Below are 25,116 nucleotides of genomic sequence, written 5' to 3' on the forward strand. Positions count from 1 at the left end.
TGTAAAACCAACAGCCAGCCACCTCTCCTCTTCTCTCCTCTCCTATGCCCATCTCTCCTCTTCTCTCCTCTCCTATGCCAATCTCTCCTCTTCTCTCCTCTCCTATGCCCATCTCTCCTCTTCTCTCCTCTCCTATGCCCATCTCTCCTCTTCTCTCCTCTCCTCTCCTCTCCTATGCCCATCTCTCCTCTTCTCTCCTCTCCTCTCCTATGCCCATCTCTCCTCTTCTCTCCTCTCCTATGCCCATCTCATCTCTTCTCCCCTCTCCAAAAATAAACATTTATATTTACATATAAAATATTGTTTGTGATTTCTTTTGAAATAAATAGGTGGTCTAGATAGATCTACTGTATGTTCTAGTTCGAAGTCTACTAAGTTGATCTAGATTCTAGATCTTGAGACAGCAAGCTAACAAGCTTGTGTGTGGAGAGCGGCACCAGAATTAAAAACACATATTACCTTTTTGTAAATAAATATATTTGAAATGCTTTCTATTTCAGAAAACATCCTGGATAAATACTAAAAGAGCACATTTTCCATAAGCTGTAGGTAGAACTGTGGTCTAAATGGATAGTTCAGAGCTTCTGCACTTGTCTATAACCTATAGGAAACAATATATGGTCTAAACTTGATTGGAGGTTTCTCACTTTCGGGTGGCACAAATTGCGATATGGGGGAGGGAAATTGGCAGGTATATGCACATTTAATATTGTAGTATTTACTACAGGTAAAAAGTGTAGTGTTTTTGCGGACATTACTGTAGTATTTACTACAGAGTTCATTTTTGCAGATAAGACTGTAGTATTCTACAGTATACTACAGTTTACTACATAATTATATAGGAACTACTGTAGTATTCTATAGTAAACTGTAGCATTATATAGTAAACTGTAGTGTTCTAAAGTAAACTGTAGTATTCTGTAGTAAACTGTAAATCAAATCAAATGTTATTGGTCACATACACATGGTGAGCAGATGTTAATGTAAGTGTAGCGAAAGGCTTGTGCTTCTAGTTCCAACAGTGCAGCAATATCTAACATGTAATCTAACAATTCCACAACAAGTACCTTATACATACAAATCTAAGTAAAGGAATGGAATAAGAATATATACATATATATGAGATGAGTGATGCAAGATATGTAAACATTATTAAAGTGGCATTATTAAAGTGACTAGTGATCCATTTATTAAAGTGGCCAATGATTTCAAGTCTGTATGTAGGCAGCAGCCTCTCTGTGTTAGTGATGGCTGTTTAACAGTCTGATGGCCTTCAGATAGAAGCTGTTTTTCAGTCTCTCCGTCCAAGCTTTGATGCACCTGTACTGACCTCGCCTTCTGGATGGTAGCGTTGTGAGCAGAGAGTGGCTCGGGTGGTTGTTGTCCTTGATTATCTTTTTGGCCTTCCTGTGACATCGGGTGATGTAGGTGTCCTGGAGGGCAGGTAGTTTGCTCCCGGTGATGTGTTGTGCAGACCGCACCACCCTCTGGAGAACCTTGCGGTTGTGGGTGGTGCAGTTACCGTACCAGGCGGTGATACAGCCTGACAGGATGCTCTCAATTGTGCATCTGTAAAAGTTTGTGAGGGTTTTAGGTGACAAGCCAAAACAAGCCAAATTTCTTCTGCTTCCAGTAGTATTTTATATCAAACTGTAGTGTTCTATAGTAAACGGTAGTATTTTTTATGTGGGGAAAAAGCAGGTGCAGACACTTATTGCTCCTATGATACTTGTGGGTAGAGGTGTATCATACATAACTCGGTGTGTGTGTGTGTGTAACAGTATAACTTTAGACCGTCCCCTCGCCCATACCCGGGTGCGACCCAGTGACCCTCTGCACACATCAACAACAGTCACCCACGAAGCATCGTTACCCATCGCTCCACAAAAGCCACGGCCCTTGCAGAGCAAGGGGAACTACTACTTCAAGGTCTCAGAGCAAGTGACGTCACCAATTTAAACGCTATTTAGCGCGCACCACCGCTAACTAAGCTAGCCGTTTCACATCCGTTACGTGTGTGTGTGTGTGTATGTGTGAGAGAGAGTGTGAGAGAGAGCCTGTGAGCCAGCCAGGCCCCTTAGTGTGTCACGTGAAAAGTTATCTGAGGCCCGGAAACAGCTGTTCTCATTTGGGTATTTTGACAGTAGGTCATTAGCAAACATGTCTTGGGTTTTCCTCTGAAAATTGAGAAGGTAGTGAGGCACTCCACCAGTCACTCTCTACACCCCAGCATCTCATCCCCACCGCAGCCCATGAGTAAATAATACACACCCCATTACTCAAGAGCTTTCAGGTTTTACTGTATCAAGGGTTTACAGAGAGAGTGGAGTTCAGTCCGCTTTCTAAAACCTTGCCATTTGATATTAGGCTACAATTAGCTGGTGCTGTGTACTGGCACTCTTTACTGTCTGTATCAGTTTAATCTCACAGTGGAAAGCAGACCGTGTTTCATTTGAGTGGCGTGTCTTCAAACTGTACATGTGGAAAGAACAGTTACGGCTGTTTCCCAGCTGTCTGTCAAACGGGTCTCCGCCCCTTTAATCATACCATTGGTCAATTTGCACATGGGGTGTTTACTCATTGGTCGTTTTTTTGTCAACACAAAGCACTCCCCACCGCTCCTTTGCCCTGTATGTGTGTTGTTGAACTGGGTGAGGTTCTACTTGCGAACGAAGCGGATGAGTAAATCATTTAAATGTCTCCAATGTCTTTCTTGCTAGCCAACTAGCTTCCCATGACGGAAGTTAAACTAGCGAGACAACACGAGACCCCCTAGCTACTCAAGCGGCGGCTCGTGTGGAAATGTGCAGTATGCGTTTGTAGTTTGACATTAGCTAGCTATAGTAGCGTTGGTCATTCATTCATTCGCTAGCGGTGGGATGGTTTTCTTTTGTGTTAGCTATAAATTGCTAGCTACGGCTAGCTAGCGTCTGCATTTGACAGCAGTGACCGCTCGAGAGACATCATGCGATTCCGCCAGAATACGATCGGCACCTGTTTTCTAGCTATCAAGACAAGATGCTCGCTTGTCCAAGGGAAGTAGCCACATTTGATTTAAAACCATAGTTGGTATTCGGGAATAAGGCGGACACGGATCTTGAGAATTGGGTACTGTAAGCCGTCATTGGCTATCTATCCTCGGCGAAACCGGTTTGGTAGCTAACTAGCTGGCTAAAGTGATTGCTAGAATAGCTACATTTGGATGCATACGGAAAATGGCATCAACAAAGGCAAAGGTTGGGATAACTAATGAAAGCAACTCCATTCGCGAGAGTGCCAAGACCTGCGCGAGCAGTCCCATGTTGTTGGCCGGAGCAGCATCGTTAACGTTGAACAACAGGACATACTCACTCGATGACCTGGACACCATTGCCACAGTTGGTAAGTTTAGGCAGCAAGCCAGTATGTTACAGTATACACGCTGGTATAACTGGTCTGTCTATCACAGGGCTTCTCACACTATCCTGCCTATCAACTATGCTATATAGGCTGCTACTACTGCCTACATGTTTGGCTCGTGCCAAGGCGACTATGTGATCAGCCATTCCATGGGATATGAGATCATGACATGGTGACGTGCTGAACATGAAACATCATTCAACTCTTGAGTCATAAGAAATCTGTCATGACCCTGTTCGGTCTGCTACTTAACCTGTCAACCGGATGGGGACAAGACCATTCTCCATTTAAGTCAAGCCCACCCATAGGTTTAACGTCCACCCTGTGCCCAATCATTGAGGAATTCGTCAGCCCACACAGTTGCTGGGATGGTCAACATTTTCTTGACATGACATTAGGGGAAATATCTGTGTATATCTCAGGGATCAAGCAGGGTACATGGTCACATTGCATACATGAAATAACCAGCTTGAGAAGTGAAAGCTTAATGAAGGAAACTCTTACTTCCCTCATTATCAGACTTTTGCAACATTGAAACCCTTTCCACTAGTTCAGAGAGGGTGAGGTATGTATTATTTGTAAAAAAAAAAAAGGAAATAGCTATATTAGTGAGGTGTCAGATGTTCCTTTTTGTTATTGTGAGCAGTGCCCTGTGAATGTCAAAGGAATGTCAAAGTTTGTGTTTGGCTCTGCTCACTCTTGTATGGGCACGTAAGTCCTTTCACTGCATGGGTAATGTGTCAGCAGGCTCAGCTGTTGAACAGTGTTTTTTTCTCACATGGGTGGAGTCCTCTGTGGTGAGTCTAATGCCAGAAACCAAGAATGTTAAAACAACATGCACTACTTCAACACTGAACACAGGCTACTGATCACGAAAACCACTTCATCTTTTACTCTCATATTTGATTAATGATGAGCAGGACACTTAGCTAATAGAGAATTCCCATCATTCTAAGCCCACGCGATCAGGGAGAGGATGAAGCTTATAGGCCGAAGATAAAATCATCCAATTTGCAAAACCTTTTGTTAGATGATGATGATGATGATGAGAGGGATTTACTTCTTATGACTAATCAGTTACACGTCTTGAGGACGGCTTTTGTCTAATGGTCATTGAAATAATGAGGCGCCTCGCTCTCACGTGACATTTGAAGCTTACAGCCATTACAGGTATTTTGCCCATCTTTCATGCATAGGAAACATTTTTTTGGTGATGAGGCAAAAATGGTGGGGCCTAAGCCAAGTGCATTGAGTAGCATCAACAAGCTAGGCTCTTATCAGTCCACGTCTGGCCTTGTTCCGTCAAATATGTAGTGTCAGTCAAATCAAATAAAACACACAGGCCTATCTATTTCTGCTCCCACAGAATTAGAACAAGAAGCATTCTGTATTCTATTCAAATACATTTGGCTAGCATCCAGCAAGCCAAGAATCTGACAAAATAGCACACCTTTAAGTGTCGCTGTGAAAACAGGTGTCACTCTTTCTCCCTCTAATTGATTCAGTTCAGTTGTGGAGCAAAAATAGGTCAGTCATTTCCCCTTCACTTTTCCAAGTTAGCTAGACCTCTGGTTTGTTTCCATGCAAAATACCTCACATTGGTTTTGTGAGAAACATCCATTTTGTGCCATTTAATATCATATAGCCTAGCTGTTTTTATTTTTTTGGAAACAATATTCAGTACACCATGCAAGTATTCAGTGCAGCATTTGGTGCATATCCCTTTGCTTCGGGCATTGCTGTATTGGAGAGAAAAGAACAAACCAGGCTTGACCCACTTGCAGGGGAAAACCTATGTCACATTGCCAAACGAAATCACTGGACATTTCTGGTGGTAATCACTCAATATGATGAAAATAGTATATACAGTTGAAGTCGGAAGTTTGCATACACTTAGGTTGGAGTCATTAAAACTCGTTTTTCAACTACTCTACAAATTTCTTGTTAATAAACTATAGTTTTGGCAAGTCAGTTAGGACATCTACTTTGTATGACACAAGTCATTTTTCCAACAATTGTTTACAGGCAGATTATTTCACGTATAATTCACTGTATCACAATTCTTGTGGGTCAGACGTTTACATACACTAAGTGCCTTTAAACAGCTTGGAAAATTCCAGAAAATGATGTCATGGCTTTAGAAGCTTCTGATAGGTGAATTGACATCATTTGAGTATATTGGAGGTCTACCTGTGGATGTGTTTCAAGGCCTACCTTCAAACTCAATGCCTCTTTGCTTCACATCATGGGAAAATCAAAAGAAATCAGCCAAGACTTCAGAAAAAAAATTGTAGACCTCCACAAGTCTGGTTCATCCCTGGGAACAGTTTCCAAACGCCTGAAGGTACCACGTTCATCTGTACAAACAATAGTGCGCAAGTATAAACACCATGGGACCACGCAGCCATCATACCGCTCAGGAATGGTTCTGTCTCCTAGAGATGAATGTACTTTGTTGCGAAAAGTGCAAATCAATCCCAGAACAACAGCAAAGGACCCTGTGAAGATGCTGGAGGAAACAGGTACAAAAGTATCTATATCCACAGTAAAAACGAGTCCTATATCGACATAACCTGAAAGGCCGCTCAGCACGGAAGAAGCCACTGCTCCAAAACCGCCATAAAAAGCCAGAGTACGGTTTGCAACAGCACATGGGGACAAAGATCGTACTTTTTGGAGAAATGTCCTCTGGTCTGATGAAACAACAAAAATAGAACTGTTTGGCCATACTGACCATCTTTGTATTTGGAGGGAAAAGGGGGAGGCTTGCAAGCTGAAGAACACCATCCCAACCGTGAAGCACAGGGGTGGCAACATCATGTTTTGGGGGTGCTTTGCTGCAGGAGGGACTTGTGCACTTCACAAAATAGATGGCATCATGAGGGAAGAAAATATGTGGATATATTGAAGCAACATCTCAAGACATCAGACGGGAAGTTAAAGCTTGGTCGCAAATGGGTCTTCCAAATGGACAATGACCCCAAGCATACTTTCAAAGTTGTGGAAAAATGCCTTAAGGACAACAACGTCAAGGTATTGGAGAGGCCATCACAAATCCCTGACCTCAATCCTATAGAAAATGTGTGGGCAGAACTCAAAAAGCGTGTGCGAGCAAGGAGGCCTACAAACCTGACTCAGTTACACTAGCCCTGTCAGGAGGAATGGGCCAAAATTCACCCAACTCATTGTGGGAAGGCTACCTGAAACGTTTGACCCAAGTTAAACAATTTTAAAGGCAATGCTACCAAATACTAATTGAGTGTATATAAACTTCTGACCCACTGGGAATGTGATGAAAGAAATAAAAGCTGAAATAAATAATTCTCTACTTATTATTCTGACATTTCACATTCTTAAATTAAAGTGGTGATCCTAACTGACCTAAGACAGGGAATTTTTACTAGGATTAAATGTCAGGAATTGTGAAAAACTGAGTTTAAATGTATTTGGCTAAGGTGTATGTAAACTTCCGACTTCAACTGTACATGCACACATCTAAAAATGCAACAGTAGCTACTAGAGGAAGAAAAATATCAGTTTGCTGCATCCACAAGATTAGGCTACTTGAGGGAGCAACGAACAGTGATTGGAAAAGGACATTACCATATGTCTTTACTGTGCCGACAGGTACTAGTCCTAACCTCCCTAGACGATTGGCTTCTGCAGCAGATTCCTTCTGAATACAAACAAAATATTGATTGAGCTGTTGCCTAAAGACTACACACATGTCATTATTAACTCACTTATATTGAGCAAGGTGCTCACTATGTTTGCCAAAAGATTTTCTCTAGCTGTTTTTCGTGCTTTAGTAGTGTAGGCCTAAAGCCTGCTTGTTGGGAGTCTCTAGATAAGTTGTATTAGGCCCACTAGGAGAGGACAAACATCCGTAGAATATCCATCTGATTGTGCTGACTTTACAAGAACGTATCTGCTTTGAGGCGCTATATTACACCAGCAATGTTTTCAGGTATAGTAGTACAGTTGAGCTCAGAGTCAAACCTGACAGTTATCTAACCTCTGTCTTATGATATGATGAAGAAGACAAAGAAAGGGGTTGGGCTTTGTTTTGCTTGCTCCTATTAGATTACTATGGAGACTGAGAACAGGGAAGGACAAAGAATCCTTGTGCGAGGTAAGCCCAAACGTGCCAGAAGCCAACTTTATCTGGGATTGTGAGTCCATCTCTCTGTTTGTCTACTCCCTCTCTCCTTACTCACAGTGAAATATGACTAAACATGGGGTGTTATTTTGTACTCCTCTAGACCTGGGGATGGGAATAGAGAAACAATCTGAATTGGGGACCGGAATAATGAGGTCAGACTTGTAAAAGAATGAGAAGACAACTCAAGGAATCTTGGACAGTTCTTCCAGGTTCAACCTCTTTTAATTGATGGAAGGGTGGAAGTCATGTCAGGCATGATTGAATGTCAAAAATAAATGTCATTCTGATTTCATGAAATTACTTGATCCAGAGATCTGTTCCTGATTATCAAATCAAAAGTTATTTGTTACATATGCCGAATACAAGAGGTGTAGGCCTTACAATGAATGCATATTTACAGGCCCTTAACCAACAATGCATTATTAAGAAAAATAAGTGTAAAGTAAAAAATAATGGTGGTTGATTTGTTGCAGAAATAATCTGAATTCAATGTTGCTCTATGACCTTTGGGGGGGGGTGTGAGAGAGAACTTAACGCCTTGTCCAATCAATGACTGTTCCTCTCTCTCTCCTTGCTTCAGGCACAGGGACCTTTGGCAGGGTGTTCCTGGTGAAAGACAAGAAGAGCAGGGCGTTCTACGCTCTAAAGGCTATGAAGATCCCTGACGTGATCCGGCTGAAGCAGGAGCAGCACGTCCACAACGAGAAGGAAGTCCTGACCGAAGTCAACCACCCCTTCCTCATCAGACTGTGAGTGTCTGATCACCTCATCGACACACAGCCTAATGTGGCTGTCATAACATAAAGACAAGGAAGTCCTGACCGAAGTCCACCACCCCTTCCTCATCAGACTGTTATTGTCTGATCGCCTCAACGCCATCGTCAGCCACAGATCTGTTGGAAGTGGATGTAATATATAAATAATATATGCCATTAAGCAGAAGTCTTTATCCAAGGTGACCTCCCCTACAGGTGTTGCTAGCACCACGCTCCTACCCACTAAGACACACAGGGCCACTTTCCACTTGTCCTCTACAACCGTTTTGACAAGGCCCATGCCACCCATACTGTAAGCTGAGCAAACACTGACCAGACTACTGTGTGGTCTAACTCTCTACATCCAACCACTGTTACCTGACCAATATTTGTGTTTGACTAGAGTCACCTTGTTTAAATGTACCGGTGTGTTTATTTCCTGTTTATACCTTCCAGGTTCTGGACCCACCATGACGATCGTTTACTCTACATGCTGATGGACTACGTTCCAGGCGGGGAGCTGTTCAGTTACCTCCGTAGCCGCGGGCGCTTCAGCAACACCACGGGCCTCTTCTACTCCACGGAGATCGTGTGTGCCATCGAGTACCTCCACTCCAAAGAGATCGTCTACCGAGACCTGAAGCCGGAGAATATACTGCTGGACAGCGAGGGACACATCCGCCTCACGGACTTCGGCTTCGCTAAGAAGCTCTCGGACAGGTATGATGTAATGCCGTAGAGTGCAACTTTATTGTCCATTGAGACACGGAAATGTGTCTTTGGACTGTGTTATTATATTTCCAACTTCCCTGAGACCACACACACCCTAGAGACTGGAAGCAGCACAGGGTCAGCCGCAGAGCAGCGTCCCAGTATGAGCTGTTCGTCCCCACAGGTATCATCCCATCTGGGAGCAGGTGTGTTGCACAGCTAGGACATCCTTAATTGTTAGATATTATGCCCCCTAACAAGTCATTACCAGGATATTATTAGACTGCCGTGTTAATTGCGGGAGTGAATGCTGTTTGTTTTTCTGTCTCATTGTAAGAGCCATACAGACATATTTGCCTGATTGGTACAGTAGGGACATAGATATCCTTCCTGAAGTTGTCATTTTACACCCATATAATATTCCGAGTGTATGGAGGGGAATCCTCGCTCTATCTAAGACGGAATCTGAAAAAAATGCAAAGATGCGATGGAAATTGACGTTATTTTGTTTTTATATTCGCGTTACAAGCAGCTAGTCCTCTTCAGTAACCTCCGTAGGATGGGAAAGCTGCAGCACTCCGGGTTAAAACAGTTTTGTATCTGCACTGCGGTAGTGTAGTGAGACTGCAGTAGCACTAGTGTTTTGCAGGGTGCCTCGCTGAACACAAACCTGACCCACTGACATGTAAACAATATGGACTAAGATTACATTTTCTCTGTCCGGGAGAGTAAAACAGATTTGGAGTAGATGTGTCTCTGATGTGCATCTTGTGACCCACTTAAAGAAACGGAAGGCAAAAGGAATTGCCTCGAATGCGGCGAGGGTGTGAAGAACAAACGAATGAGCTGAGTTGGCTGCCTTGCCACTGGTGGTGTTCCTGTGCGCGGGCGATCAGTTTAGAAGGTGAAACAATACCACACCACACTTGATGCTTCCACAGTGCCACCTAATGGACCCGCTTTGGTTCTAGGATGTGCTCGGAGAGTACTCTGAGTCTGAGGTAGATATACCTATCAGACAAAGGTTGCATGCCACAAAAAAATGCACAATGCAATCTGCATTTTCCACATTGCGACCAGTGTCCCGTTGTCGTTCACATCAAACTCTATACTAATGGTGGAAATGTACGACTAAAATCAGGGACCTCGAGCCTGCTCTTTAAACAGAGTAACCATTTGCATACAAATTAACCATCACCACGGCAACTGACCAAGAGTTATTTTCCAAAGGGCCAGTTTTTTTTTTCTTCTTCAGATGAAAATGATAGTTTGTTGTGTCATATTCTGCTCCCCACTTCAGATACCCTCCCTGCTGGCCTGATAATAGTGATCAGGGTTGTACATGTCCTCCAAACAGTGTTAATCAGCTGTACTATTGAACCAAAGACATTGATCTACCAATAACACAACCAGAACCAATACTTCCAGCAAACTAAAGCTCCGTCACTCTGTTGGATCCATATACCACCCGATAGTACTGTGAGATCAGGCTGCACACGCTGTATTAGTTATACCACGTCAGTGTACATGCTACTGTGAGATCAGTCTGCATAGGCTGCACTACTACTGACTGGAAGGACCAGTCGACTGACCGCTGATACTGTTGTGAGAGCAACCTACATACAGGACACTGCTATAAACGGCAGGGTGATCACTTTACAAGACTGGGGTTGTCTTTCCCTGTATGTAACAGAAGTCTCCTCTCTCTCGGGTGAACTCATTGGAATGTACAGTGTGTGCTGCGTACAGGGTGACCCTTGGGGAAACCTAGGCTTGGATTGATCATCAGTCAGCTATTATCGGCTACACATCCCAAATAAATGTTCTCAGATGTAAATGGTTCAAACCTAATATTGTTTCTCTTTAATGTCTCTTTCTCCATCGCTCGGTTCAGGACGTGGACTCTGTGTGGAACTCCAGAGTACCTGGCCCCAGAGGTCATCCAGAGCAAAGGTCATGGCCGGGCGGTGGACTGGTGGGCCCTGGGGATCCTCGTCTTTGAGATGCTGGCTGGGTGAGTAGTATTGTCCTGTCCTCTGACTGAATGGGAAGGACTGGTGTTGAGCTGAACACTAGTGTCATGTCTCCTGACAGGGCAGGGTTGAACACCAGGGGGCCCCAGTCCACCAGAGGACAAGATGACTGGGTGGTAGTAGCAGGGGTTGGGGTCAATTTAATTTATATTCAGAAAGTAAACTAACATTCCAATTCTCCTCATTTGATTTTTTTAAATTAAAAATATTGGAATCGGAATTCCAGTTTACCTCCTGAATTGAGATATAATTGATCCCGTGCTAGTGTAGTAGTATGTATGAAGAGTGGCTATCCTCTATAGACAGTGGGCTCTGTCTATGAACAATGGGTAGCATCCAGCAGAATGTCTGTGGCGAGTCAATGGAGTGACAAGTGTGCTGTTATTCAGAGAGTTGTCCTTATGAGGTTACATCACTCGGTAGTGGGCTTAATTCCAAGACCAGTCTGCCTTGTGTTTCTATGATGACAGAGGTGGACGGTCTTAAGGATGAAAGGAAGGTTACAGATTGAAGAAAGGTCAAAGGTAACTTATTCTGACACATTCCCACCTGTGTGTGATCTGTGGAGACCAAGGTTTCATGATAACAAACTCTGGTGGCTTTAAGCTGTGCTCTCTCGTCTGAGAACCCCACTCAGTCACTCATTAATTCAAGGCCTGCAGAAGCACTGCTGAAATAGGATTTCTGTAGACGGGCCGTAGTTGTACCATAGCTTAACGACGCCGGGCATGTGTTCCAAATGGCACCCTATTCCCGATGCAGTGCACTACTTATGAACAGAATCCTGGTACATCTGCGGCCTGGTGCCTATAGAAATCCTATTTCAGCAGTGCTTCTGTGGAGTGCACTGTCCTTGAATGAATGAATGAATGAATGACTCACTGACTGAGTGGATGTCTGCTAGCAACATATACAGTGCCTTGCGAAAGTATTCGGCCCCCTTGAACTTTGCGACCTTTTGCCACATTTCAGGCTTCAAACATATAGATATAAAACTGTATTTTTTTGTGAAGAATCAACAACAAGTGGGACACAATCATGAAGTGGAACGACATTTATTGGTTATTTCAAACTTTTGTAACAAATCAAAAACTGAAAAATTGGGCGTGCAAAATTATTCAGCCCCCTTAAGTTAATACTTTGTAGCGCCACCTTTTGCTGCGATTACAGCTGTAAGTCGCTTGGGGTATGTCTCTATCAGTTTTGCACATCGAGAGACTGAAATTTTTTCCCATTCCTCCTTGCAAAACAGCTCGAGCTCAGTGAGGTTGGATGGAGAGCATTTGTGAACAGCAGTTTTCAGTTCTTTCCACAGATTCTCGATTGGATTCAGGTCTGGACTTTGACTTGGCCATTCTAACACCTGGATATGTTTATTTTTGAACCATTCCATTGTAGATTTTGCTTTATGTTTTGGATCATTGTCTTGTTGGAAGACAAATCTCCATCACAGTCTCAGGTCTTTTGCAGACTCCATCAGGTTTTCTTCCAGAATGGTCCTGTATTTGGCTCCATCCATCTTCCCATCAATTTGAACCATCTTCCCTGTCCCTGCTGAAGAAAAGCAGGCCCAAACCAAAATGCTGCCACCACCATGTTTGACAGTGGGGATGGTGTGTTCAGGGTGATGAGCTGTGTTGCTTTTACGCCAAACATAATGTTTTGCATTGTCGCCAAAAAGTTCAATTTTGGTTTCATCTGACCAGAGCACCTTCTTCCACATGTTTGGTGTGTCTCCCAGGTGGCTTGTGGCAACACTTTTTATGGATATCTTTAAGAAATGGCTTTCTTCTTGCCACTCTTCCATAAAGGCCAGATTTGTGCAATATACGACTGATTGTTGTCCTATGGACAGAGTCTCCCACCTCAGCTGTAGATCTCTGCAGTTCATCCAGAGTGATCATGGGCCTCTTGGCTGCATCTCTGATCAGTCTTCTCCTTGTATGAGCTGAAAGTTTAGAGGGACGGCCAGGTCTTGGTAGATTTGCAGTGGTCTGATACTCCTTCCATTTCAATATTATCGCTTGCACAGTGCTCCTTGGGATGTTTAAAGCTTGGGAAATCTTTTTGTATCCAAATCCGGCTTTAAACTTCTTCACAACAGTATCTCGGACCTGCCTGGTGTGTTCCTTGTTCTTCATGATGCTCTCTGCGCTTTTAACGGACCTCTGAGAATATCACAGTGCAGGTGCATTTATACGGAGACTTGATTACACACAGGTGGATTGTATGTATCATCATTAGTCATTTAGGTCAACATTGGATCATTCAGAGATCCTCACTGAACTTCTGGAGAGAGTTTGCGCACTGAAAGTAAAGGAGCTGAATAATTTTGCACGCCCAATTTTTCAGTTTTTGATTTGTTAAAAAAGTTTGAAATATCCAATAAATGTCGTTCCACTTCATGATTGTGTCCCACTTGTTGTTGATTCTTCACAAAAAAATACAGTTTTATATCTTTATGTTTGAAGCCTGAAATGTGGCAAAAGGTCGCAAAGTTCAAGGGGGCCGAATACTTTCGCAAGGCACTGTAGCATCACTCACGTGGCCGGCTGCTCTTCCGCTCCTCTTTGAGACGAGGGAACCAAGTTAAATGATTTGTTCTATATAGCCCATCCTACACATGAGTTAAGTGCTTGCTTTTTGCTTATAATCCACATGCATTTCTGCAGGCGTCACGTAGGCTACATGTACTAGGCTCAATATGTAGGCTGTAGCCTATATGTGCACTCACTGAAAGGTGAGTGGATAAAAGTGTCTGCCAAGTGCCATATTATTAAGCAATAAGGCACGAGGGGTTGTGGTATATGGCCAATATACCACGGCTAAGGGCTGTTCTTTGTCACGACACAACGCGGAGTGCCTGGATACAGCCCTTAGCCGTGGTATATTGGCCATATATCACGAACCCCTGAGGTGCCTTATTGCTGTCATAAACTGGTTACCAGCGTAATTAGTGGTAAAAATAAATGTTTTGTCATACCTGTTGTATACAGTCTGATATACCACGGCTGTCAGCCAATCAGCATTCAGGGCTTGAACCACCCAGCAAGAGAGAAGGGCTCTGATAGTGTTATGTTCAGTACACTATCACAGAGGCTCCCAACCAGGGGCACTTGGCCTGTCCACACAGGGTACTTGAAAAGATTCATGAGACCATAGTCCTACTGGTAAAATACTCATGAGGGGGTAAATCAGGGGTACTTCAGGCAGAGCAAAATTCAGTTGGTGGTACAGTAACCCAAAAAAAGGTTGGGATCCACTGCCTATCATGTGAATTAGCCGCCCCTAGAGGGCACTAGTTATTATAACCTCAGCACAGTACACAGGATGGGTTTGGGTGTGTATTGTTTGTTTTGCTATGGAAATGTAGCACAGCCCTTATCCCCAGAATGGGTAAAAATGTTGTGAAATCAGAGATTTGACTTCATATCTATGCCTTTTGAATAAAGTGAACATTGATAGGCCTAGTACTTAGGAGCTAGACGTTTAAAACAATCACTCTGCTTTTCTTCACTACGTGGCAGAACAGTTGGGGAAATATCATCTGTAACATGAATTTGATTTATTTTCATTTTTTTATTTGATTAATCATTTTTTGTTATTTACCGTATTGATTAAATCTGTATGAATATAGAAACGTGCTTCTGTACTAGAGTGGTAGTGAAGTTGTCAGCGAATCAGAAGTGCCTCCTCACATCACCCTAGTATATTCATGTGCCAGTAGAGAATTCAGTGGCCTTGGGCTTCTGGTGAAGAAAAATGTGACCTTCTCCTTAGCATCCGTCACACTGGCCTTTTGAAGTGTGCGCACACACTCAGCGCTCCAGGAAACAAAAGCTCCCTTCAGAACAACGCACCCTAAAGGTTGCCTGCCGTGTAACCGTTTTGTCAAAGGTCCTGTAGCTTCCGTAGTGGAGGAATGTAAAGGGGGGCTTCTGAAAGTTACGAGGTGTGGTAGGGTTTACACACTCAGACATCCATCCGCCCCAGGGCCCTGACTTCTGGGAATAATCATGACGAGGTCACCTGTGCACTGAGCTCCACACACACTCAGTCCAGCCCACCTGTATCTTACACACACACACACCGACACACACAGACAGTCCAGTAGGCTTGTATCATCCTGTATCTAATCCTGCCTGGAGGGGGAGCCTGCTCTCCTTAATGAAAACCGCTGTGTGTGTGTGGTCCTCCCTCCCACTCACATCACAACATCTTCTCTGGTCAATGTAGCCTATTCCAGTTCCATGCTAACCAGAAACCGTTTTAATTTCTGTTTCTCTGCAATCTGTGGAAGATGAGCATTCTTGTCGATTCTTACTGTAGCCGTGCTAGTTTAAATCTACTCCCAAACACCTAGGCCTACTCCTGCGTACAGACGATCCTAACTCCTACTGCTAAACATGTTAGTCGTTCCCTGTTTTGATTTATCCTGTTTTCACCATTTCCTCCGTCCGTTCCTCTCCCCATCCTCCTCCCTGTGGAATCTTGGCGACACCTCAGGTGTTACGTAAACCGTAGGTTGCTGTTGCATAAGAGGAGCCGAGTCTCTAGTCTCTCACTGTTCATCACTGGGGACCTAGACTAATCTACCGGCAGGCTGGCGGGCGTGCCTGGGGGAGCGAGGTGGTAGCCTGCACTTGGCCTCCCTCTTTAAGAGGAGGACCCATCAGGAAAGCAGCTCTCTGTTGATTCATCCTTTGGCTCCCCTCGTATTCTACCAACGCCCTGACTCTTCTTCTTCTTTTTTCCCCCTTCCCTTCTGCTCTGACATTCACTGTAGAGACCTGTCCCTGCTAAAGACATTACATTCCCCTTGGAAAGCAGCTTTTCTGAAGGACTTTATTCTGATCTCAGGCCATGACCAAAAATCATTACCGGGCATTATTTCTCCCTTCCTTATCCTGTCCGTTTTAGTCATTTCACTTTATTGACAGGTTTTGACTGATGCGTGCCGTCGTCCACTGATGCAGTCGTCCTTTTGATAGTTGTCTTATCTAGCTTTCGTCTGACTTGAATGAATCTATTACACAATTCTCTGACCTTCTACATAATTTTTATTTTATTTTTTATAATATTGGTCTGTGTTACACATCTAACAGCCTCCAGGCCCCAATTCCACAGTCAGAGGTCTCTGTCTCCATTTTGACTGGCTCAGCTCGGCAGCCCCTGTGACAAACTGGTGTGATGATCCGCCTGTCTGCTGCATGTGTAATGCATTTAGCTAGGCTGGCCTGGCCCGTTATGTAAAGCAGCCTGCATGGTTAATGGTTTGTCCAGGCTGGAGCAGTGCTGGGGAAGCGTTCACCATTAAACCATCAGTCACCAGAATGCAGCTGATTGGTCTGCGGAGCAACAACACACACACACATATATACACACACACACACACACACACACACACACACACACACACACACACACACACACACACACACAGACACAGGTCACACACACACACAGAGTTAAACAGCACACACAGGTCACCAGATGAGTTAATTAAACTGTAGGGTCATGTGTTTCACTGCGTTGTGTTGTCGTGTACTTTACTGCAGCCCTTTCAATTTCCTGTTTTGTAGCTAGGTTTCCGTCCATCAAAAATCTGCATAAAAATATGTGCGTTTTCCCACCACAGGCGTGTTTCCATCAAAAATGATTTGTTGCTCATAAAAAGCTGTGCTTTTATCAAAACTTTTGCTGTTAAATTCCCATGTTCCCTGAAAAAAAAAAACTAGTAAATGGGTTTCCATCGCATTTTCAACTCTATTGATGGTTTTGTCACAAAATAACATTTGTTTTATATAGCAAATGTGCCCACTCTGGTCTTGGCACCTGCCCCCAAGTCAACAGCTCTCAGATACAGTGTGGGTAGGCTACCTACATGTGTGAGATTATTATGGACCGAAAAGCCAGATGATTTGTCAAACGGCAGACATGCATTGATCACCATGTCACCATCAAGCTCATCACCATGCACTTTCACCACCCTGTGATGTTCATCACAACTTATTTCATCTGTAGCCTAATAAACTGCATGCTTTCCCATGTCGTAGTGGGAGGACATTTTACATAGTTTAGCAGCTGATCCAGAGCGACTTACAGTAGTGAGTGTGTACGTTTTCATACTGGACCTCCGTGGGAATCAAAACCCACAACCCTGGCATTACAAGCGCCATGCTCTTCCAACTGGGCTACGCAGGACCACACAAAATATAATTGTGTGACACTAAGTTTACTTCAAATATAATGGTTGTCAATATTTGCGCCTGAAAGGCATTTCCACTGCCTTTTCTCGCATAATCAATTTTACAGAGACAAAAAGATCCGCATTTTGTATAGCGTATTTTTCCTGGCAGACATTTGGAAAGTTTACCGACAAACTTCCATCAAGCCTGTCGTGACATTTTAATCCGACGTGCTTGACTTGCGTAAATAGGTTGGATGGAAACCTGGTTTATGATTCTATTTTTCCTCTGTGATTTAATTTTATTAGTGTTTGTCAATAGGAACAAACATTTTGAAGGAGTTGACAAGTTATCGCCGGTTGAGGAGAGATGACTGTTTATATGACATGTTCTTTTATTTCCCCCTCCAGGTACCCACCGTTTTTTGACGACAATCCCTTTGGTATTTATCAGAAGATCCTCGCCGGGAAGCTGGAATTCCCGCGGCATCTGGATTTTTATGTAAAGTAGGTCGTACACACACACACACGCACCCAGGCACACACCCAAGCACAGGGGATTGTGGGTGAAATAATGGAGGGAAAATCCCCAAAGTCTACCACTACCTCAGCACAAACGTATTCCTTTATGATACGTAATATACGATAAGCCCATCTTATAAAATTTCGACTTGTGAGGAGAATATATGGATGTTGGTTTTCACATCACATTTCAATCAGATTTTTAGATTTAGGTCTTGGCGTGCAGGAAACAAAATGTTCCTGAAAAGTCCTCCAGACTGTTATTGGAAACACACCCGCATCCACCATCACACTCTCTACCCATAACAAACAGTGTGTGTTTTGGAAATGTATTACCAATACTCATGATTAGGACCTGACAATTGGAATTTGGCAGGGCTGCATTGTGAATACCTTTTAGTTGTGTATGTGCATCTAGGAATGTACCAAATCCAATATTTAACTTATCTCTCCAGTGCGTGCGTGCGCGTATGACCACCGCATGTGTGGATGAACGTGTGTGCCTGCCTGCGCATGCAGACAACGTGTGTGTGTGTGTGTGTGTGTGCTGCGTCACACAGTGCAACCATCCTCCCAAACGGCAGGGTCAATCAGCCTCCCATGCAGAAGATGAAGAGCTAGCTATGCTGAATGTTGGATGCAGGCCCTCACTAATGACACACTCTGCTGAGTTGGAACTCGTCCTTTAAACCCGTCACAACCATCACACTGCTCCTCAGAACAGCTGGAGGCTGGAGTAATGTTAGGAGATTACCGGCTTTAGAAGGAGAGGAGGACCTGGGCAGTACTCAATCAGCCCTGACACACTGGCCCAGCCGGATACCTGGGAGGGGCCACACACATACAGTGTTTACCTAACGCACGCGCACACACAGTCCCACTGCTACCACACACACACAGTCCCACTGCTACATAACACACTAACAAAAGAGCCCCAAACACTTAAGCCGTCTATCTTTTGGCCCCAGACAGACAGAAGGGTTTTCTTTTTTTTAATATTCCCTCCAGCTATATCACTGTCACTTTGACCCAGTCCCATCCATCAGAACTGATGGGTAGAACCTGAACCTGAGTTGTCTGTCTCTGGCTCTGTCTGTGTTTGTCTGTCCATTGCAGTAACTCTTTTCTGTCGCAGAGAAGATAAGACGTGTTACAGTATTACTGAACATGTGTAAGACCAACTTGTTATATGCCTTTCAAATAGGGGGTGGCAGGTAGCCTAGTGGTTAGAGCGTTGGGCCAGTAACCGAAAGGTCGCTGGATCGAATCCCCGTTCTACCCCTGAACAAGGTAGTTAACCCACTGTTCCCCGGTAGGCCATCATTCTAAATAAGAATTTGTTCTTAACTGACTTGCCTAGAGAAATATATATTTTTAAATAAGTATGCTATTCAGAATATACTGTATTTAGTAAGGTCACTGATTTTGTAATGTTTGAGCCACTCCGATAGCATAGAAACATGCATAAGTCATGGCAAAATGTGTAGATTTGCAGGAAATGTGCTTTAAAAAATAAGTAAATAATGATCTCCACCACAAGGCAAAATGTGTAGAATTCCACAAACATGTTGGTTGGTGACTTCACCATTGGCCACGCCCCTGCCATTCCCACCACCTAAGCCCCATTTTGATCCAGGAAAAAAAGCTCTGCTGTCTGGTATATTGCCATAGAAACGTACAGTGACATTGTTTATCGCTTACATATTGCGTAAGATAGAACTGTCTCAGACTGGGCAACCAATTGGAGTTAAGGACAGTTGTATTTCCCCTCAACGTTTCATAAGTCAGGCTACATGGCCATATTTTTATTTAACCAGGGGGGGGGGGAAACATTGATGTTAAAAATGTCTTTTGTGAGGGAGACCTAGCGAGAGGTCAGCAGGAAGTAGCCCGTGTGTACATACAATTACAATGGTAAGTGATATTTTCTTTGACCAGAGCTTTAAACTCAGACACTCTCCTCCCAGTTTTAAAGTATTTTGTAGTTCGTTCCAGGACCAAGGGAGTGTTATAGGAGTAGGATTGTTATTATATGTATTTATTTATTTTTCTTTGGGGGGCTGCTTCCCCATTTTCAGTCCTTGTCGTATAGGGACTGTAAAAGAGAGCCACTGAATGAGAGCGGAGGCTGTAGGATTGTGAAGTTGTTGTGACTTGGGAGGGTTTAAGACACTAAAATGTACACTGTCAATAATCGGCTAGTATTTTTACGCCTGCGCTGGCAAGCTCGTTGGTTGTGAGATACGGCAGCTTTATTGAAGGCTCACTCTGTCAGCGCCGGCCGCATATCATCGGAAAATTTACACGGCCATTTTTAAAGGCATTGTGAATCATCCCAAATTCCTCCCTAAAGTATCCCTACGTCAGCATCTTCATAGTTGTGAAAAGTTTCACTTTAAAATCTGTCACTTTCCCTCAATTAAAATAGGGCGAGGGAAAGAGCAAGAGAGGATGTTTCTGTCTGGATGAACCTCACACATACACACACACACACACACACACACAGGATGAACCTATCTGTTACCCCATGGCACCTTTATGAGTCTGTCAGTGTATCTGTTGTTCCAATAGCCAAGCTCATCTATCTTGTCAGCTTTTGGACTGAGACGGACCTCTTGACTTCTGACTGAAACTGCAGACCTGCAGTCGATCTGCTGTCTGAACACACACACACACACACACACACACACACACACACACACACACACACACACACACTGCTGTCTGGAGACAGTCACAGTGAGTTCACACTAACAATCTGTCTCCCTGACCGTCTTTCTATTGTTTTCCAGAGATCTCATCAAGAAGTTCCTCGTCATTGACCGAGCCAGGAGGTTAGGCAATATGAAGGTGAGTTTCAAGATCAAACCATGACTGAGATTCAGATTTATAAAGGTTTATTGTCCCAAGCTATACTAAAACATTACACAAGAACACATACACAGTACTAATGAAACCCGTGTTAAAGTATTTTGTTGACTCGTCAGGTCGTGGAGTGAGTCTTTTGCAGTTTGACGTCGCCGTCTCAACACTGAGACAGGAAAGGGCCTAGGGAGTGACTGAATGTCTGCATTTGGTTCCAATTAGCTGGATACATAGAGGGAGTTGTTGTAGAGGTAGTTTGCACCCTTAAAGGCGTGGGAGGGGGCAGCAGGGGTTTAGGGTGGATCACAGAGAAACATATTTCTTCCCCTGCACTGGCAACAAGTCAGTTTAGTAGTTAATCACATGGGGTACGGGCTCATTACTTAGTCCTGCCATTTCAACATGACTGGGCATTCTATGCAAATATCAATTCTATCTTGCTGAAAAGATGCTCCCTTTTGGTAGCCAGGATGTAGTAGTAGGAGTGAAGCCAGTATGCACAAGCCATCTGCCCAGGAAATGTGTAGAACGCAACAGAGAAGCTGTGTTTGCACAGCGAGAACTGGAGTCTCCCACCACAATGAACACAGGCCTCTTGGTAACACCATATTCCCTTTTAAAGTGCACTAGCTTTGAACAGGGCCCAGGGGGGGCTCTGGTCGAAAGCAGTGCACTATGTAGGGAATAGGGTTCCATTTGGGACGCCGTGTCACTCCGTAGAGTGATCTGTAATTCCTCTTGAATAAATGAATGTTCTTTTTTACACCACTGTGATGGAATTGTCTCTCCGTCATAACAGGCAGGATTTTATTTTTTCCACTAGACACCGAGCGGTCCAATGTAGGCGCCATGCGCATCTTAACTCTCATGACGGACTGATTATTCCTTGTTTGCTTGCCTCCGTTTTGTGCAGTTTGTATGTATGCCTCAGGATCACTGCAGGCCTGGCTTTTACTCAGCCACCAAAGATGGAAAGAAAAAAAACAAGTGTTTATCTGTTTCAGACTTCTAGTCCCTGTAGTCGACTGCAATTTTATGATTCATTCATTGGAATCATATATGTATCTGGCACTGACGTTCAATCGAAGGATGAGTTCTGAGTGTTTTGAATTACACTGTTCAAAGGCATAAGAGTCAATGTGGGAGTATATGATGTCTCTTTTCAATTAAACAACTGTTGGTAAGCACAATGATTTAAATAAACATAAATCACCACACGGTCTGTTATTAACTTGTGCCTCAAAGGGTTTTCTGAGGAACATGTGCTAGTTCGCTGACTAGCTAGCCGACTCTAGGTGTGGTCTAGCCACACACTCCCAGTATACAGGGGGAATCACCACAGACACCACAAAGTGTTTAGAAAGAATGAAGTGTTTTGCTCTAATTGTCGTTATTATTTCAAACCCTTTATTCCAGACGTGAAGAACGTCATTTATCTTGATTCCAGATTGTGTCGAATAGAGGGCCCGCATACGGCTCTGATGCACAGTGTCTTCTCTTGCAGAACGGAGCAGACGATGTGAAAAAGCACAGATGGTTCAAGTCTATAGACTGGGATGGTGTACCTCTGAGAAAACTGAAGGTCTGTCACGTTAGCGATATTACACACATCAATGGGAACACATGTAAACGTACACTTTATTTTCAGGATGTACTGTTTTCATTCAACTCACCATTTTAGAGTTGATGTACTTTTAAAAGAAAACACCTGCTTTTTTAGGTCTTTGATGTCTTCAGAGTCATGTTATTTTTGTTCCCTCAGCCACCCATAGTTCCCAAGGTGTCCCACGAAGGTGACACGTCTAACTTTGATGCCTACCCCGAGGACGAGTGGAAGAAAGATGCACCTGTGCCTGCAAAGGACTTGGAAATCTTCAAGAACTTCTAGAAAGGCGGAAGTAACGACAGAAATACTTCGAAAACATTTAGGTCTTGTAGAGTGAGACTCAGGAACTTTTAGACCTTGGAGAAGGTGAGTCAAACTTCTAGATGTTGAAAAAATACCGACTTCTGGATCTTGCTGAATAACAGAAAGACTGGTAAATCATCTGAGATGTCACCATTGTATGGTCAGCAAGAGAACTTCCAAGCGTCCAAGTCCCAGAACTTTATCTTGCTTGAAGACATTGAAGTGTTCCACATTGGGTGGAACAGCAGGACAGAATTGACCTAAAAATAACTAAAAGAGCCATCATATCGCCACAATATTCCTCTAGCATTAATTTCCTTTCGTTTAAAAAAGTTTTTTTCTACTTAACTAACACCTCAGTCCTCAGTTTCTTTGTTTCTCTGAGCCTTCTCCTGTTATGCAAAAAAAAAAAAGATGGTCCTCTTTGAACCAAAGGGCATTGTTACTGAAATGAATATGTTTAAAATGCAATATTCAGGATTTTTTTATGTATTTTGTTGGGCCAAAAAGGTTCCAGTTTTCTTTGTTGGAACTTGTAGGACTCAACCAACCGAGCAAAGCTTATGATCCAAAAATGATCACGCATACAGTAGACTCAGTATTGAGCTGTACAGTAAATGGAATTTACATGTGTAGTTACTACATCCATACTTAGTAGATTGTACTTGACATTTGTCAATGAGAAAGTATGAAACTTGTACAGGAACGTACTACAATATCATGCCAAGCAAGCGTTGTAATATCATTTTATTGACTGGCCGCTAGTCAAATAGGCTGTTAAACTTGTCATTTTTGAGCTGTAAGTACTTGGCTATCTATCGGCCGGATATCCATGCATGTGTGCATCAAGGCCAGACCAGAAAGCTCTTGTAAAAGGTGCCTTACTTACTTCAGGAGCTTGGATGTGACATACTGTATGTCTTCTTCTTTTCTCCTGACAAGCTAGTGGTACTTTTTCAACTTTTATTTATAGAACACACACTGTTTATACTTGAGCTGTGCTGTTGAAAACGTTGACTGTTAATCATAATATATGTGGAGTAATTGTTGTGTGGAAGAAGTGTAGCTAGCTACTCTATGTGGAATCTGGTTCCTCCCGTCTTTCTTCCGTCCACCTCGTCCTATTTTGCTGTTCACACAGTAACAAAAAATGACCCTGTGTATTGACTGGTGTCTATCTTTGTCTCTAGGTCTCTTTCACGTACTTTAAAGAACTGTAGAATACAGACCTCCAGCTGGTTTCATGTATAGCCAAGCAGGAAGTAGTCTCAGTAAGATGCTTAGCCATCTGCTTCAGGCAGCCAATAAACTCTTGTCTTCTCTCCACCAATCATATCACTGGCTAGTAGAAAGCACATCATGAGGCAATCACAAACTGTCTCTCGAAAAATGTACTTAGTAACAGTAAGTCATTTGTGTCCCTTTTAGTCAACTTAAATTATTGATTTGAACAATTTGATTGTGTGTGTATGTCATGTTTTATGTAGATCTCTTAACCAATCATGGAACAAAACTCAGTGTGAGTTTATTTGGTCTGTTTGTATAGCTTTTTTTACGTATTTTTTTTGTGGTTTTTTTTAGTGTGAAGTGTGTTTCTTGGGAATTTGCTTTACAATCCTCAGCCTTTTGCAAGCATATATTTTATACCCAATACCACTTTACCAATGCCTTTTGTCAAAGTGTATAGATTTTTAAAAATTATTATTTAACAGCCTACCTTACATGGCCTTTTCATATGGTTAATGTCGCAGTATTGTATTTAACTTCTTCAGATACTGTTTAAAAGATCCACACAACCAGGATTAAAAACACCTCCTATCCACTGACTCAACAACTGATTCTCTTTCCTCTCTGAAATGTGGTTATAATATATTGTAATGTATAAATAGTGTAAGTAATTTGGTAATTGCTATACTTTGCTTTCAGATAGGCTAGGTGGAATTGTCTCCATATTGCCTACATCTATGTAATCATTTCAGACATGCCAGAGTACTTGGGGTGGTAGGAGCCAGGGTTAGATTTGTAATTCAGCGTAGGATGTGATTTTCTATTTCCACATTGGTTTTGTATTTAATCTAGACGATATGTAAGTGATGTGACTGACTGTTGGCCAAATGCTATTACAGTATCAAAACCTTTAATCTTCTCTATGGTTCAATAGCTCTTAGCTGGCCTTAGAAGTGTTAGCTACCACTATTTCAAGTCATCAGACAAATGAACTTTCGGAGTGTTACCGTCAGTTGGTAATTTGTCTACAAGTTCACTGGCCTAGTCTGTATCTACCCAACATTTGAAATTGAGTTGTGTGTGCATGAACACTTTAAACCGCACATCAGTCATCGATTCTGGAGCTTCATTATCCCCTCTCTTCAAGGCTCTCATTCATCCAAATTCATCTAAAAGTTATAGAGGTATAGTTGGTGCCTGTACGGACTACAGGCACCAAGGTACTCATTTTAAAGGTGCCCTATTTCAAGAAAGTCATTAGTGTTTACAGTGGAAAGTGACTCATGTGTTGTCTGGACCTCCTTGTGTTGCATGCTGGGTGATGACATCCAAGACTGCTCCAGAGA

General features: G+C 43.1%; 1 protein-coding gene and 1 non-coding gene across 2 annotated transcripts; one reads left to right on the forward strand and one right to left on the reverse strand.

Moving 5' to 3' along the window:
• Nucleotides 1-482: 482 nt before the first annotated feature.
• On the reverse strand, nucleotides 483-535 carry LOC112255605. The gene has a single exon (XR_002954326.1). It is a non-coding gene; the product is annotated as a U7 small nuclear RNA (small nuclear RNA).
• A 2,093-nt stretch (nucleotides 536-2,628) lies between these two features.
• Nucleotides 2,629-24,374, forward strand: LOC112253798 (cAMP-dependent protein kinase catalytic subunit PRKX-like). The gene is made up of 8 exons (XM_024425792.2): nucleotides 2,629-3,381; nucleotides 8,142-8,310; nucleotides 8,773-9,036; nucleotides 10,922-11,041; nucleotides 17,659-17,754; nucleotides 20,562-20,619; nucleotides 22,139-22,216; nucleotides 22,397-24,374. Exons 1-8 carry the CDS (start codon nucleotides 3,216-3,218, stop codon nucleotides 22,520-22,522), a joined length of 1,077 nt encoding a protein of 358 aa, XP_024281560.1. The 5' UTR covers nucleotides 2,629-3,215; the 3' UTR covers nucleotides 22,523-24,374.
• Nucleotides 24,375-25,116: the final 742 nt, after the last annotated feature.

Source organism: Oncorhynchus tshawytscha, linkage group LG07 (assembly GCF_018296145.1).
Source record: "Oncorhynchus tshawytscha isolate Ot180627B linkage group LG07, Otsh_v2.0, whole genome shotgun sequence".
Classification (NCBI taxonomy): domain Eukaryota; kingdom Metazoa; phylum Chordata; class Actinopteri; order Salmoniformes; family Salmonidae; genus Oncorhynchus; species Oncorhynchus tshawytscha.

Excerpts from the sequence above, each read along its gene's own strand:
- LOC112253798 (XM_024425792.2), top strand. The coding sequence starts at position 3,216 with ATGGCATCAACAAAGGCAAAGGTTGGGATAACTAATGAAAGCAACTCC. Across the intron at positions 9,037-10,921 it reads GCTAAGAAGCTCTCGGACAG|GACGTGGACTCTGTGTGGAA; the intron begins GTATGATGTAAT and ends CGCTCGGTTCAG. Across the intron at positions 17,755-20,561 it reads CATCTGGATTTTTATGTAAA|AGATCTCATCAAGAAGTTCC; the intron begins GTAGGTCGTACA and ends ATTGTTTTCCAG.